General features: G+C 41.3%; 1 protein-coding gene across 1 annotated transcript in view; it reads right to left on the reverse strand.

Moving 5' to 3' along the window:
- Positions 1-11,387: 11,387 nt before the first annotated feature.
- The window catches only part of HAUS6 (HAUS augmin like complex subunit 6), a 20,458-nt gene continuing 15,270 nt past the window's right edge, over positions 11,388-16,575 (reverse strand). The window contains exon 12 of the mRNA XM_017806238.1: positions 11,388-11,989. Within this exon, the coding sequence (XP_017661727.1) occupies positions 11,976-11,989 (14 nt within the window). The 3' untranslated portion in view covers positions 11,388-11,975. The remainder of the gene's footprint in view (positions 11,990-16,575) is intronic.

Below are 16,575 nucleotides of genomic sequence, written 5' to 3' on the forward strand. Positions count from 1 at the left end.
GGTCATTAAAAACAGCTGCAGGCATATAACTGCTTTGATTGTGGATTAGGAATCAACATGTAGGAATAAATGACAACAGCATGAATATTTAGACTGTGGCATCTTGGACTCAATCTGTAACTTATTAGCTGACATATGGGTCTGGGCAAGACCAAGTGATCTTAGGCTGCATTACCTCCTCTTATGTGTCTGTCCATATTAAACTTATTAAAGGAACTCAGCTTCAGGTACACAGGGAAATATGAAAGTTTGGCATTAAGTTTTATCAACCCATGGTGCAATGGATCACACTGGCTGGATTTGGTGTTTTACTTCTAATCAAAGAAAAAGACCTGTATTTTCCTCTTCTGACATTCTTTAAAAGAAGGGTTTTACCAGTGGTGAAGTTATTCTGCAATATCTGAATGCATTGAAAATAGAAAATTCATAATTGTATCTAACTCCACATTTTGGCTTCTTACCATGCTAAACATATACTATGGTGAAGATTAATTTTTGGCTGGAAGGTAAAAAACATCTTTGTTTCTCTGGCTAACACAGCTCATTTTCCACTAAAGATAACACAAAACATCTGCAAAAGCTGCTGAATTCCACATTTTTTGTCAATATTTACATAGGCTTTTCATTGAAAACTTGAATTCTTTCTGCACCATCCAGTGTCAATTCCAGTCCATTATCCACTTTTGCTGTCTGTCACAGAAAACATGCATTCATGTTTAACTGATGTTTATTGCCAAGAAAATTAATTCTAGGAACAGAATAAAACATTTTCTTGAACTGAAATGCAATATGTAATAATTCAAACTTCTTTAAGCAACAGCTCTACCTGCTTTGATTTTTCTTCCAAAACAAATGCTCTTGAAAAAATGTCAGGTGAAAGGACATCACTGAAGGACAACGTCCAGAACTTGCAGGGGACTTGCAGGCCAGCAGCCAGCCAGACCTACAAACCCACAAAACAGCTTGACATGCAGTGCTTTGCAATGCCAGGTTTCTCGCCGCAAACTATGGTAAATTCAGTTCCAAGTGTTTAGCCCACTACCTCCACGTTTATCCAACAGTAAGCAGTTGAAATATTTGTGACTAACATCAGCCTGCTGCCATCTTCTGGTGAAAAGTTAGGACATTAAACAATCACAAATACAATTGTTCCCCTTACCTTTGAATTTTATCCCACAGGAAGGCAATGTGATATTACTGGTGCAGTAATTACTTAGAGAGAAACAAGCAGGTTAGTGATCTCACAGGGATTAAGGATCCTCTTCATAAATCCTCTTGAAGTGACCCTTCACCATATGTGCAATAATCTGGACAGTGACTGTCAGAAGGATAAAATGTCTTCAGCATTAAGTAGTAATTATTATTTTACTTGGAAAAATACACCAATCCAACAATAATAAAATACACTTCAGAAGCCATTTATGTGTATGCACTGTAAATAGGAGAGACAAAAACAACAGTAAAGTCAGGAAAGGCAGAATTTGCTACTGAATAGGCAAACCCAAGCTATGTTATAAACAGATGCCACTCCACTCATTTCTCCTTCTTTGCCCAAAGCATATGCAGCTGGGAAATGTTCCTCATAAAGTGATATATCCTGGGACATGAGAAACCAGCACATGATAATTATAAGGGGAGATATAGGATTCACATGCCCAAGTTACCACTTCAGGTATTTGCAATGACGAGCAGGAAATTCTTCAGCCAACTTATCCAAGGTAAGGATAAGGAATACAGAGAAGAAAATTATCTTAAACGCACTGCGGTTTTAGTTTTGATGCCTGGAATATCCAGCAGAAAGATGATGGCAATTTGCAGTCCCTTAAACCATTTAATCCAACCATAACTAGCTTTTGATGAACTGAAGTTGACTAAAATGAAAAACTATTATTTAGAGTGCCACCATTTCAAACATTTACATGAACATGCTCACAGTAAGATTACTCAGAAGGCAGTGCTGCCATAAGTCAACAGAGCATTGAACATTACTAGGGATAAAACATGCAGGTCTGAAAATTCCTCTGACAGACCAAGCAACAAAAATGTCAGATGCATAATTTCCAGAATGCTTTACAAGGCTGAAAAAAATAATACAGTATTCATATGCAGTACAGCCACTCCTTTCCTTAGAGAATAGGAAATACAGACCTTCTGGTGCACTCAAATATAAGCTTCACCACTACCTGAAAAGCAAAAAAAATTGATTGATCACATCTGACTTCAGAAACCACAACATCTATACCAGTACCTATCTTCAAAACTCTGCCAAGAGCAACTATCTGTACCATCATAACACTGACCCAAGTTGTAATAGAAAGAAACAGTAATTTTTGACAGCTGCTTATCAGAAGGTACTGATGGAAATAATCCTTGAAAATAAGTTGATTTTCTGACAACTTAATGAGACTATTTTTCTTTGACTTTAAAAGCAGGTGTGCTTTTAAAGTGGTCGTCTATCCTCAAATTTTCACTTTTTAATAGTTTAAGGTTTTAATATTTTATTCCATGTTCTGGCATTTTATGCTTCTACAGTGCCATGTTTATGCTACGTCAGAACATCTGAGACTATGAAAACTTCCTTCTCAATCCACTTGCATTACAATTTAGTATGTTTCTATTTTTCTACTCAGTAAACTTTTTCAAAATTTCTATTTTGAAATGACGTGTAAATATATATATATATACTAATTTAACCCTCCTACTTATGCAATACTGTGAGAAAATACCACCAGATCATTAAACTCTAGGACTTTAATAAAATCAGGATTTTTAGTCAGTTCCATTAGCACTCCCCACTGACGGAACAATGGTTGCAAGAAATAATAACTGTTGATTATTACTGACTTCCAAATCTAAACCTGCTAAACAGCAGGGATAGGCCTCAGAGACAAATGCTGTGTAAGGATTGCTCACCTGACCAGCATTACTACAGAGATTGTTCCTCCCATTGCAGAAAATCTGCCTAAAATGAAAACCAACACAGTTGTCAAGCCCCAGGAAATTATTCTTGGCTCACACCAATGGTTTGCATCTTTCTTCAAGATTGACAGCTTTGATTTGCAAGAATTGGCTGTTCATTCTTCCCAAGCACTTAAATTACATTGGAGAGTGAGGGTGTGACCTCTGAATCTCAGTCTCAGCCCTGGTCTTTACTGGTATGACCAGCTTTCAGCAATCCCAGGTCCCTGAGGTCAGTTGGAAAATCTGGGTCAAGGAACATTACCCTTGGTGGAGGAGGAACAGGCTAGGAAACGCTTAAATAAATGGCATGCTCAGGTCCACGGAGCACCCACAAGCACCAAGGGATTTTGTCCATGTCATTTTGAGGCAATTCTCTTAATCATTAAAAGTTTGTGAAGACCAGGAGAGGTTCCTTATGACTGGGAAAAAGTAAATATCACTCCTGTCTTCAAGAAAGGCAAGAAGGAGGATACCAACCTCAATTCTTGTGAAGATTACCAAGTAAATAATCTGGAAAACTGATTTCAGGTATGGGCAGTCAAATCAGCTAGAGGAGGTCATTTGGAGCGGTAAGCATGGATTTAAGAAGGGGAAATCATGCTTAAACAAAACTGAAAGCCTCCTACAATGAGAAGGCTGGCTCGGTACAGTTTTCTGTAGAGTGCAGGACAAAGCAGTAGATGTTTGGTAAGGCTTTTGACACTGTCTCCCATAACAACCCCATCAACAAACTGATGAAAGTATGGGCCAGGTAAGTGGATCATGAGGTAGACTACATAGGGACTGAGCTGCTGAAATCAAGGAGTTGTAGTCAGTGGCACAAAGTCCAGCCAGAAGACAGTCACAAGCTGCGTTTCTGATGACTGGATAATGGAGTAAAATCTATTAAATATCTTTATAAATTATCTGTATAATGGGAGAGAGGGCACCACGAGCAGGTTTGCAAATGATACAAAACTGGGAGAAGTGGTTGATAGACCCATTGTGTGTGTTGCCATTAAACGAGACCTCAACAGGATGAATAAATGCGTCAATGGAATGCCATGAAATTCAACAAAGGGAAATGCAAAGTTCTGCATTTGAAGAGGAATAATGTCACGCAGGACATGCTGATGTCCAACCAGCAGAAGAGCAATTGGTCAAAAAATACCATGGTGGCCTTGGCAGACAAATTGGCCAAAGGCAAGCAACGTGCCCTTGTAACAAAGGCCGACAGCACTCTGGATTTCATCAGAGCATTACCAACCCATCCAGGGAAGTGACTCCTCCTCTACTCAGCACTGGGAAAGAGGTATTTGAATGCTGTATACAAGTCTGGACTCATCAGTATGAGACTGGCCCATATAGGAGGGGAGGGAAGGGGAGGGGAGGGGAGGGGAGGGAAGGGGGGGGGATGGGAGGCCAGAGTAGACCAGTTATGGTGGTCAATATGTAAAAAGGTTGAGATGTTGTTTCAGGGAGTCCTTGTATCTCCTCTTCGGGACTCCTCTCTTGAGGCAGCCAGTGGCAAGTTCACCATAAAGCAAGATCTTAGGGAGGCAGTGGTCCTTCATCCTTGAGACGTGCCCTGCCCAATGCAGCTGTGTTCTCAGTAACATGGCCTCAATACTTGTGACAGCTGCTTGTTCTAGAACAGATGTATTGGTCACATAATCTGACCAGTGGATGTTTAGGATTGTACGGAGACAGCGTTGATGGAAGCGTTCTAGGAGTCGCAGGTGGTGGCGGTAGATGACCCATGATTCAGATCCATATAGGAGAGTAGACAATATGAAGTATACATTAAACATTTGCTGTGTTTAAGAATACCACAGAAATCTAGAGAATACTTCTAAGCTTTTGATTCCCCACTCACCCCCTACAACCATTTAAATGTTTATATAGACTCAATATTGGAGTCAATGGCATACAGTCATTGGAGATATATCACACAGTGGAGTTACATCAACTTACACAGTATTGTAACGACCTCATGCAGTAATGCCATGATCTTCCTGCACTTTGGAGGTGAGATCAATCCAAATGCTACATTTTCTCAACGAAAAGCATTTAATAAAAAAAAAAATCACATTTTCTATGAATAGTGCATGAAAAGGAAAGGGAACAGAAAGGAAGGGTTAAAAAAATTTCTTGAAAAAGCAAAGGACCTCTGTTCTTGCAATGCTAGAAAACTGTAATGTCCATAATAGGGATTTAATTATGTTACATTACTCATGCATAATAATGGTGGATTGAACTGGTAATAGGTAGTGTGAAAGTAAGAGGTAGGAAATTGCGTGTCAATATCAGGATTGACAGAACCAAAATCAAAGGATTTAGGTTCTTCAGCACAGACTTTGCATTATGTATTTATTTGTAGAATCAATTTGGTTCTTCTTTTTGAATAAACAAAGTTTTCTGTTAGGGTTGAGAACCATTTTACTTGAATTGAATCCAACTTCAACCTTTACCCTTGGCTAGAGCACTTTTTAGACATGCATTTGCCAGTTCATGAACAAGGTATTTTCAATACCGCAAAAATTATGAACACTTAAGCATCTTTAAAATATGCTAGAAGAATTATCACCCAGTTTATATAAAGCTGGCTTACACTTAAAGTCAGAATTTCTTAAAACTAATAAAAGAAACTGAGATCTACTGAAAGAATTTGACTCAGGTCTTGTTCACTTTTTCTTGAGTTTGCAATATTTGGTCTCTGTGAAAACTAACACTCCACACAGTGAAAACAACATCACAAACTGAAAAGAAAAGGGATCCCTCAAGTGCTGTATAGGACACCCCATCTCAGGAGACTTCCAGTTTGACATCTTGTTTGACATCTTATTTTCACTCTCCTGAGTCAAGGTACTGACATTTCAGTGCTTCCCATAGTAATGCACTTCATTTACAGCTGTGCTTTGAAGATGGGTCCCATTCTGACAGACATTCTTTTAAGTTCTTAAACCAGTTCTGGGGCAAAATCATCTTAGTAACTCTCGCTGAAACTAGTTGTCACTGCAGCCACTCAACATCTAAGTGTCTGTGCTGGGATAGAGGCTTGAGACTTGGACAGAGTTAATTTTCTCCAGATGAATGCGAAAAAAATGAGGCCATGTTTTGAATTTGTGCTGGAAATAGTGTTGATAACTCAGGGATATTTGCATCACTGCTCAGCAGTGCTAACACAGCATCAAGGTCTTTTCTTCTCACAGTACCCCACCAGTGAGTGGGGTGGGGGTTCACAAGGAGTTGGGAGGGAACACAGCCAGGACAGCTGACCCCAACTGACCCAAGAGATATCCCAGACCATATCGTGTCATGCTCAGCATGAAGAGTTGGGGGAAGGTTGGCCAAGGGGCTGCTGCTTGGGGGCAGGCAGTGCATCAGTCAGTCAGTGGTGAGCAAGTGCTTTCATTTGCATCAATTGTCTTTTGTTTTATTTTTATGTCTCTGTTATTTTCAGTACAATCCACTATTACTATTTTATTTAATTTCAATTGTTACTCTGTTCTTAACTCATGAGTTTTCTCACTTTTACAGTTCCAATCCTCTTCCAATCCTCCTCACCCAACCAAGTGTGTAGGGGTGTGAGCAAGTAGTTGTGTGGTACTTAGTTGCTGGCAGGGTTTAAACCACAACAGTGTTTTATTCCACTCTATCACCAAAAAAAACTCGTAAGAACTACAACAGGCAGTAGCAAAAACCATTTTCAAACATCTTCAGAAAGGGACTTTAGGATATTAGGATGGAGAGGAGCAGAATGCAACACTGTAAACAGATCCACTTTATTAAAACATAAAAATTGGAAAGTCACATTCCAGTAGCCAACTCACTTTCTAAGCAAAAATTGCCATAAGTAAAATGCAAAGCTTCCCTTGTACTAGGAGATAACATGATTCAGTAACATAAACACTATCTTTATCAGTGAAAAGATGCACCCAAGTGTCTAGAATTGGCATAACAAAGTGTTAGGTGCAAAAATTTAGCGTTGAAAAAAAATTTGCTAAAAATGGCTTGTTAAAAGCACCAGTATTTTTTCCATAGATGTCTAACTATGCAGAATTATGTAATTAAATACATATTCAGTCTGTTCGGACTTTTTTTTACATCACTCCCACTAAGAAAATTCCCTTTTTATGTGATTGTCGAAGTTTTGCGTGACAGTCTATGCTCCCAACCATTTAATATAAAAAAAATAAAATATCTGAACTTTTAAAATGGTAAACAGCCACTGGTAAAAATTTTAGCCCCAATGACATGAAATGAAAGAACCACCCAAAAATTCAAAGAAAACACCACTGGGTATCAAAAACTTGTCTGCTAGGAATACAAACAACACTGGTGAATCCCATATTGAAAGAATCTTTCTCCAAGATGACATGTACTACAAAATTCAGATCAAGCACCTTTCATAACAATTACTGTCAAGAATTGTTGATCTTTCAATTGCTATGAACTGCCTTACAGGCAAACAACTTCCTCCCTGTAGGACAGTATGGAATGCAACATAAGCACTGCATAAGAAGAAAACAGGATAGCTACAGTAAACCTGTTCCAAGCACAGGAGAATCTGACATTTCTCACAATTTTTTTCATGGTCTTTGGTGATCTGTGCAGCACCGTTCCTGCATACACATCCTATTTTCTCCTGTATGCCAAAGAATGACATTAGCAGCACACAGGCTACCTTACTTGTCATTTTCTTGATTTGCAACAGGTGCCAGTTGTGTCCTATTCTTCATTTCTCTTCATACACATATTCTCTTACAGCAGCTAGATCATACACACCACCTATCCTATTTGGCTAAAAACATTCATCTTTCTCACCTCTAATTAGGCTTCTTGGCTCAATATTTTTTAGTCTGAAAGCCTCTTGGAACAAGGACTGCTTCTACTTGTGTCATTACTCGACTATTTTAAAAGAAAAAAATACTCTGTAAATAAACTCTTTAAACAACTAATAATGTCCAAACACAAATGAAATTATTATGTCCCTGGCTCCTGCAGTACTTTATGATAAACATGAGAAACTCTCCTGCAGCTTTTCCTGACTGGTAGTTCTAAGTGCAAAGTAGTAAAATGCATGCAGTTGTAAGAGATAGACTGATTATGGATTAAATTCACTTCTTGGGATGATTGCCTACATGTAAATGAATCAGGAACCACTACTGATGCCACAGAAAAACACTATCAAATGTGAGATATTATTTAGAAGTGATAAAATGCCCAGAATAGAAACAAAGATACTCACTCTCTGCAACTGTGCTTTTTGCCAATTAAATTCAGAATTCCCTGTGCACAATCCATCACAGGTGAACAGCTTCACACACACTGGAGTGTAGGTAAGTATTACCAGGTAGGAAGAGCTCCTAGGCAGCAGAAGAGCTACCTCCAGGCAGCAGAAGAGCTACCTCCAAATGGTGCCCCACTTAAGGGGGCTCATGTTAAGCATTGCAGGGGTTAAGACAGAGCTCTCATGCAATGTTCTGCCATAGCTACCCATACAGTAATTTCTGTCAAAGCTTTTCCAAATGATGCAGCACAGAAGACTGAACCAGAACTATCAAGCCATTAATATAAATCCTTGCTAAAGGATTCTGGCTGAACTCAATTTGAGCACTCATACTTCAAGTCCCTACTCATTCCATCTTCTCCCAGCCTCCACTAAAAAAAAAGAAAAAAAGGTTTCATGATGTGCTGGTCTTGCCAGGGGTAGAGTTTATTTTCTTCACAGTGGCCAGTATGGGCCTCAACCCACTAGTTTTCTAGATTTACCCTCCTGATTCTCTCCCATTACATGCAGAAATCCACTGACTGAACTGTACTTGCATTTTTCAATGCTCAGCGAACTAGAGACTTTCAAATATGTCCTTTTAGGTTTACTTTTCAATAAAAATAGACTGATGTAGCACAGACAGCAGATACACAGGACAGATTGCAAAGTTATGTGCTGTAATTGTATGTAATTGTAGCACAATCTATGGTTTTTCTTAACTACAGATTATGGGATACAGTACTGTCAAACATCGTAGTACTTGACACTATCACAGAATGAGTCAGGTTGGAAGGGACCACAGTGGGACATCTGGTCCAACCTCCCTGCTCAAGCAGGGTCATCCTAGAGCACATGGCACAGAATCACATTCAGACGGTTCGTGAATCATCACCAGTGAGGGAGATTCCATATCATCTCTGGACCATCTGCTCCAGTGCATGATCACCCACACAATAAAGTTCTTCCATTTGTTCAGGTGGAACTTCCTGTGCACCAGTTTCTGTCCGTTGCCATCACTGTTCTGTTGCTCAGCACCACTGAAAAGAGCCTGGCTCCACCCTCCTGACACCTTCTCTTCAGGTGCTTGAACACATTGATGAGGTCCTGTCTCAGTTTTCTCTTCTTGAGGCTGAACAGGCCCAACTCTCTCAGCCTATCATGTTGCTCATGATATAATAAATATCATTGTACTTGAAGAAAGATATTCCAGATACTTCATCAAACCTTTATGAGCAATGCTTATAAGCTTTGGCAAGAAAACATTAGTAAAATCTTCCAAGGTAAAAAAAAAGAGACCAAGGAGTACACAAGTTCATAAACCTGTCTGTTTGGAATTTACCCGGCAAGGATGAGCAAACCTGAACTGTGAAACACTGATTGCTCTGCAGTGCTGCACAAAATTATGGTATATTGTCCTCTGGAGAGGAAAGCAAGGTACTTGCACTGTGTCTTTCAGCTAATGATAATTCAGTGCACCTAACTTCAGAAGCCCAAATTACATACTATTGGAAGTTAAATGGAAGAGTCTTTTGATTAGGAGGTTCATGAGAAACTTAGCTTCCCAATGCTTAATGGGCAAGAACTCCTGAATGGTATTTCTTGACAGGTATCTTAAGACATTTAACACTGTACATTAGGAACACTGTATTCATCTTCAGCAAACACCCAGGTTTAAAGAAGTCACAGAAATACATAGAGTTGTATTTGTGGCTGCTAGTAACACCCTGATGTTCTCAACTCCCCCTTGCTAATCAGTAGATCATTGCTCTACAAGAGAATTTAATCCAGAATTTCAATCCAATTATGATGGCCTTCTGATATAAGCCTAACCAAAAATTACCTAAGTATCCAACACAAACTACCGAACAGGTGAATAACACAAAGACCAGACTGTTGCACTTAGTTGCAAGGACTAAAGATTCTGCTTTCATACCTAAAATTTGGAATGTGAAGGTCAGTTGTCCACAGGAAACTCAAATTCTTAGCTGTCACTTTTTAATCCTGAATTGTCAATGTCTTAGCAACCCAAATTACAGTTTGATTTTTCTTAAGGCAGGCCATGGTCAAGGTATTATCCACATCCTTACATGTAGCTATCCTACTAACTCATCTAGCCACCTGGGCAACATTTGTGAAGTCACCAGCACCAAGCTCTAGAGCCTACGTCTGCACAAAACACAGCTGGGCCTGTTCCAGACAGCCAACAGCTAAGGTCATAATAGTATCACAGAATCATTAAGGTTGGAAAAGACCTTTAACAGCATCAAGTCCAACAAACAACCTCGCACCACTACTATGTCCACCATTAAACCATGTACTCGAGTGCCATATTCTTACACTTTTTGAACTCTTTCAGGGATAGTGACCTCACCACTTCCCTGGGAAGCCTGTCCCGATACTTTACAACCCTTACCATGAAGAATTTTTTCCTAATACCTAAACCTTCCCTGGTGCAACCTGAAGCCATTTCCTCTCATCTTGTCACTTGTTACCTGGGAGGAGACTGACCCCCACCTGCCAATTGTCAGATCTGCAGACCAGCAAATTCACTGTCTGACCATGATCAACATGTCAATAGGCTATTAAGCAGCACTTCCCTCTTATCTGTTAACATGTACACAGCCACATTATACACATAATAGCTTCCTCAACCACCTATATGTCTTTTCATAGAGCTTGTCAACTTCTGCCTTATAAGGAAGATGGCAAATACAGGCAGACATTCTTCGTAAAACCTAATGCAACTGCTTGGGAAGAAAGACATTATGGAAAAGAAAAACAACTTTATTTAACAATGCTTCCAAGCGCTAAACATATCAGGCTAGGAGTCAGTACTTTTACAATAAGAAGTTTACTTGCTCGAACCTCAGCTTTTACATTCTCACCTCATCACCTCATTACTCTATTATCAGTTACTCACATCACAATGTAATATATATATATGTGAGTTGTTAAAGTAATGCAAAAAGAATCACGTCTTGCAGAATATTCCACCTAAGGAGTCTTTCTGCTGTGCCTTTTGCAACCGGACTTGTCTATCCTGTATTGGCCTTTTTAGCCACCAGCGCGCCCGTAACAAACGTGGGTAGAGACCTTCCCAAATCTTCGCTCACGAAGCCTGGCCATGATGATGTTAAAATAAAATAGCATTAACATTACCACAAGTCATAAATTTTTGTAACATTAGTGTAAAGCATTTATTCAGTAATACACCTTAAGAAATAAACACTCCAGTGGAAGTTTAGAAGAAGAGAACAGGCAGAATTCGTGGCAATATAGACCAGAACTCTCAGGAAGAGAGATGAATGCAATAGTATGTAGAGCATCAAGTTAAATTTGAAGTTGTTGGTTTTGAGGGCTGGGGGGCTATGGGGTGTGCATTAGGAGCAAAATAGAAACACCACAGAATTCACTATTTCTCATCTGAGATTTCATTTTTCCATTTTCTAGGATTTTGCCACTTAGTATCTGCTATTTTTAATATGCTTAAAAAAGAAAAAACAGTTCTGTAAAAGATGTGGGTATATACAATGTCACCATGGATGACATGAAACTAGCAGAACCAGAGCAGGCAACTGACACTCTTAAACAAGGAGGCTGGAATACAGTCTCCACAAAGAAGAAAGCAGTGAAACTTCCCCATCCAGGCAATGACTGGAGAGGATACTTGGTCAAGTGAACCATAATTGTGCTACCATAGTTATGCTTCTGCTTTACAAATTGTATCCTGATGACGGTTCCTTTGTGCCCAGCTTCTTATTCAACTCTTCTTATCTGAAAGACAAAGCATATTAGTTTGCACTCTGTAATATTTAATTACTAGACAGATATACTGCTCTGAAAGTGTTCTGGATATATTAAAAAGACATATTTGAAATAGTACTTTAATTTTGGTTGCTATCAATCAGTTGCTATCAATACAGCCAAATCTTAAGTTACAGCTAAACTGCAGCAAGCCTTTGCACAAAGTATAAATCACCCTACTCCTTGAGACTAGCTTGTGTTAAATTTCTAGTACTCCATTAAATCACATTATCATATGATTGTTAGGGTTGGAAGGGACTGCCAGAGATCATCTAGTCCAACATCACTGCCAAGGTAGGATCACCTCGAGCAGGTGACACAGGAACTCATCCAGGTGGGTTTTGAATGTCTCCAAAGACGGAGACTCCACAGCCTCCCTGGGCAGCCTGTTCCAGTGCTCTGCCACCCTCAGTGTAAACAAATTCTTCTTCATGTTACTGTGGAACTTCTTGTGTTTTAGTTTATGGCCACTGCTCCATGTCCTGTCACCGGGCACCACTGAAATGAGCCTGGCACCATCTTCTTAACATCCACCTTTGGGAGATCTGTACGTATTGATGAGATTCCCTCTCAGTCTTCTCTTCTCCAGACTAAACAGGCCCAGCTCCCACAGTCTCCACTGGACCCTCTACAGTACCTCCATGTCTCTCTGGTACTGAGAAGCCCAGAACTGGACACAGCACTCCAGATGTGGCCTCACCAGGGCCAGTAGAGGAGGAGGATCACCTCCCTCAGCCTGCTGGTCACACTCTTCCCAATGCACCCCAGGATACCATTGGCCCTCCTGGCTGTAAGGGCTCACTGCTGGCTCACAGTCAACTTATTATCCACCAAGACTCGCAGGTCCTTCTCTGCAGAGCTGCTCTGGGACTGGTCAGTCCCTAGCTGCACTGGTACTTGGGGTTATTCCTCCCCAGGTGAAGGACCGTACACTTGGCCTCATTGAAGCTCATTAGGTTTCTCTCTGCTTGACTCTCCAGCCTATCAAGGTCTCACTGAATGGCAGCACAGCCTTCAGGTGTAAGTGTGAGAGACTGGACTGTTAATGGTTAATGACTTAAAACAACTGTGGAGGCGCTGAGGTGCTATGCTGAAGCCGAAGCCCCACTTTGAGGCCAGTAAGAGGTAAACCCTGCAAGGTTGGATGGTGCCTTCTATCACGGTAATTATTATACCTTACCCAACTCTGCTCAGCTGTAGAACTTCCCCCTCCCACCTCCCCTCAGGGAAGGTGTGATGGGGCATAACTGGCTTAACCACACTGATGTGAGAGGCAGCTGTCATGTCTCAGAAGGGGCCATAAACCATCAAAGACCCCCAAAGCACCCCCAGACTCATTTCTGAGGACTCCACCAGAGGACTGAAACCACCCCCCCCACCCCAGAAGAGGTACCAGGCATTCCCACCTACTCTGAATGTATATTAACCCAAAGGACTTTGTGTTTCATGGGCTTTTCCCCCCCCCTCCATGGATCAAGACCGTGACTTCGACCAACAGTGCAATAATCAAGTCTCATCGTAGATCCATAAGTGGTGATTATGAATCTTTCTACTCTTATCCTTTCTTTCTCTTCCTTCCTTTCCTTTTCTCTTACACATTTTCTAAGTGCTTTCATATTGCCCTATTACTACAGATAATAACCAGAACTGCTACATACCTGCTTTCCATTGCAACCAAATTGTTCTAAATAAACCCTACATATATATCGACAAACTTGAGTTACTCTTACCTTCAGGGGCAGGTCAAAACTCCCCTCAGCTTTCTATCATCTGAAAACTTGCTGAGGGTCCATTCCATCCCTTCATGAAGGTCATTGATAAATAAGTTGAATAAGACTGGACCCAGCAACAACTTCCCCAGTATCTGGGGAACACCACTGGCTATAGGCCTCCAGCTGGATTCTGCTCTGCTGATCACAACCCTTTGAGCTTTGCTATTCAGCCAGTTCACCTCCCTGCCCATTCATCTAATCCACATTTCCTTAGCTTACCTACAAGGATGTTATGGGAGACAATGTCAAAAGCCTTGCAGAAGTCGAGGTAGTGCTGAGGAATACATATGGTCCAGGTAGCTGGACCAGCAAACCGTAGAGATGCAGATTGAGCTCTGCATGAGAATCTGTGACAAGAGGTCATGAACTGCTGAACTTCAGGATAAAAAAAGGCCATGAGCATAGGTGACAGCCAGCCAGGTGAACAGACACTGAGAGACACAGCAGGAGCTGGAAATTGCTGACCTTTTGGATAATAAAAGACATGAAGACTGGTGCCACAGCAAGGTAGATGGACACAGGGACAGAAGTCGAATCCTCATATGCAGGGACACTGTGAGGGTATAAAAGTTCAAGGTGTTCCTTTATTGGGGGTCCTCCTTGGAGGTACCCAGCTTGAGCTGTTTCTGTTACTATGCTGGGAATAAATGACTTTAGGGAATGAGACGTCTGAGATGCTGCTAAGGGAAACACAGGGCCAAACCTGTAAGGAAACCTGGTCTGACTGTGTGAGTGTGGTGTGTGGGGGGGAGTCAAGTGCAGCACCCGTGGGCTCACTGAGCCACCTGCTGTGAAGGGGCTTCAGTCCCAACAGTGAAAGTCTCTGGCATTGGGAGTGTGACTGCCAGAGAGTAGCATGAATGGTCAGACCAAGAAGTTTCCTAAACAGTAGACAACATCCACTGCTCTCCCATTATCAACCTGTCCTGCCATGCCATCACAGAAGGCTATCAGATTGGTCAACCAGGATTCCCCCTTCATGAATCCATCCTGACTACTCTCCGTGACTATCTTTTCTTCTACTTGCTTGATGATGACTTCCAGAATGATCTGTTCCATCACCTTTCCGGGGACTGAGGTGAGGCTGACTAGCCAGTAGTTTCCCGGGTCCTCCTTTTTGCCCTTTTTGAATGGGAAGTAGCACTGGCTTGTCTCCAGTCATCAGGCACCTCTCCTGTTCTCCATGATTCTTCAAAGATAATGGAGAGTGGTTTAGCAACAACATCTGCCAGCTCCCTCAGCACCTGTGGGTGCATCCCATCAGGGCCTGTGGATTTATGGTGTTAAATCTGCCTCACCAATCTCTAACCCAGCCCTCTGCAACCAAGGGGAAGTCTTCCCTTCTCCAGCCTTCTCTTACCTCCAGCATCTGGGTTTACTGAGGGCTGGCCTCTGCAGTAAATACTGAGGCAAAGAAGGCATTCAGTAATTCCACCTTCTCTTTGTCTTCCACCATGAGGTTACACGTCTGATTGAGCAGCAGCCTCACATTTCCCTTAATCTTCCTTTTGTTGCTGAGGTACTTTTAGCCATTGCTATCCCTTGCTAAACTCAATTCCATGGGGGCCCTGGCCTTTTTTATCACATTTCTGCACACCATCTGTTTTCATGGAAGTCTTTTGTATCACTATTACTATTACATTTTTATTAATGCATTTCAAAAATTGACCTCACATGTAACTAAACACTGCACTACTGGTTAAACAGACTTGACACTTCTGTTGGAAATAGGATAAGGAGACAGGTAGGCTGGAATGCAGCATAGTTCAGACTACTAACACCTTAATGAATTCACAGAAGTTTCAACAACCTACAACACATTTCTAAACAGCCATATTTGTTCAGAGTAAATACACAACTTACAACTAACTTTGTGAATTCTCAAAATCTAACTTCAGATTACTCCATTGCTAATGCACCCTAAGGCTTTTTCTTCAATAGCTGCAGATTACCTCATAAAGTCAGATGAGCATTTCTCCTCATACTTGCAAGATGTTGAAAGAACTAAAGGTAGCATGTTTACTTTGCTTTTATGTCTCATCTTCCATGAGGAATAAGCACACAAATAATCTACCTCCCTCCACTTCCATAGCAGGGTTCAACTATTCATGGTAGTATAACTAGTGACAGAATGGACGAAATCTTGTTGATAACATGGACACTTACTATTCAATTTACATAGTAGGTTGTAGCGAGTTGACCCTGCCACGTACCCACTAAAGCCACTCTCTCACTCTCCCCTCTGCAACCAGACAGAGGAGAGAGAAAAAAAAACAGCTAAGGATTCATGAGTTGAGATAAAAGCTGGGAGAGGTCAGTTACTGATTACACTCATGAGCAAAACAAACTCAAAGTGAGGATAGTACTTAAAATTAGTACTAACAGGATAAGAGCAAAAGAGTGAGAAATAAAACGATCTTAAAAAACACCTTCCCCCCACCCCTCCTTCCTTCCCTGTTCTCCCTTCTCCCCCCCAGCAGTGCAGGAGGACAGGAATGGGGGTTCCCACTAAGTTGCTGTTTCTGCCGCTGCTCAGGGAGAGGAGTCCTTCCCCTGCTCCCATGGTGTCCCTCCCATGGGAGACAGTCCTTGATGGACCTCTCCAACGTGAGTCCATCCCTCAGGCAGCAGTTCTTCCCAAACTGCTGTCCCATGGATCACGCCTCCATGGGGTGCAGTGCTTCATGGATGAGCTGTACCGATGTGGGTCCCCCACAGGGGCCACAAGTCCTACCCGTGTAAAACCTGCTCCAGCGTGGGCTTCCCTCTCCACCGACTGCAGGT

Source organism: Lepidothrix coronata, unplaced genomic scaffold (assembly GCF_001604755.1).
Source record: "Lepidothrix coronata isolate B3197 unplaced genomic scaffold, Lepidothrix_coronata-1.0 Scaffold14, whole genome shotgun sequence".
NCBI classification, from domain to species: Eukaryota; Metazoa; Chordata; class Aves; order Passeriformes; family Pipridae; genus Lepidothrix; species Lepidothrix coronata.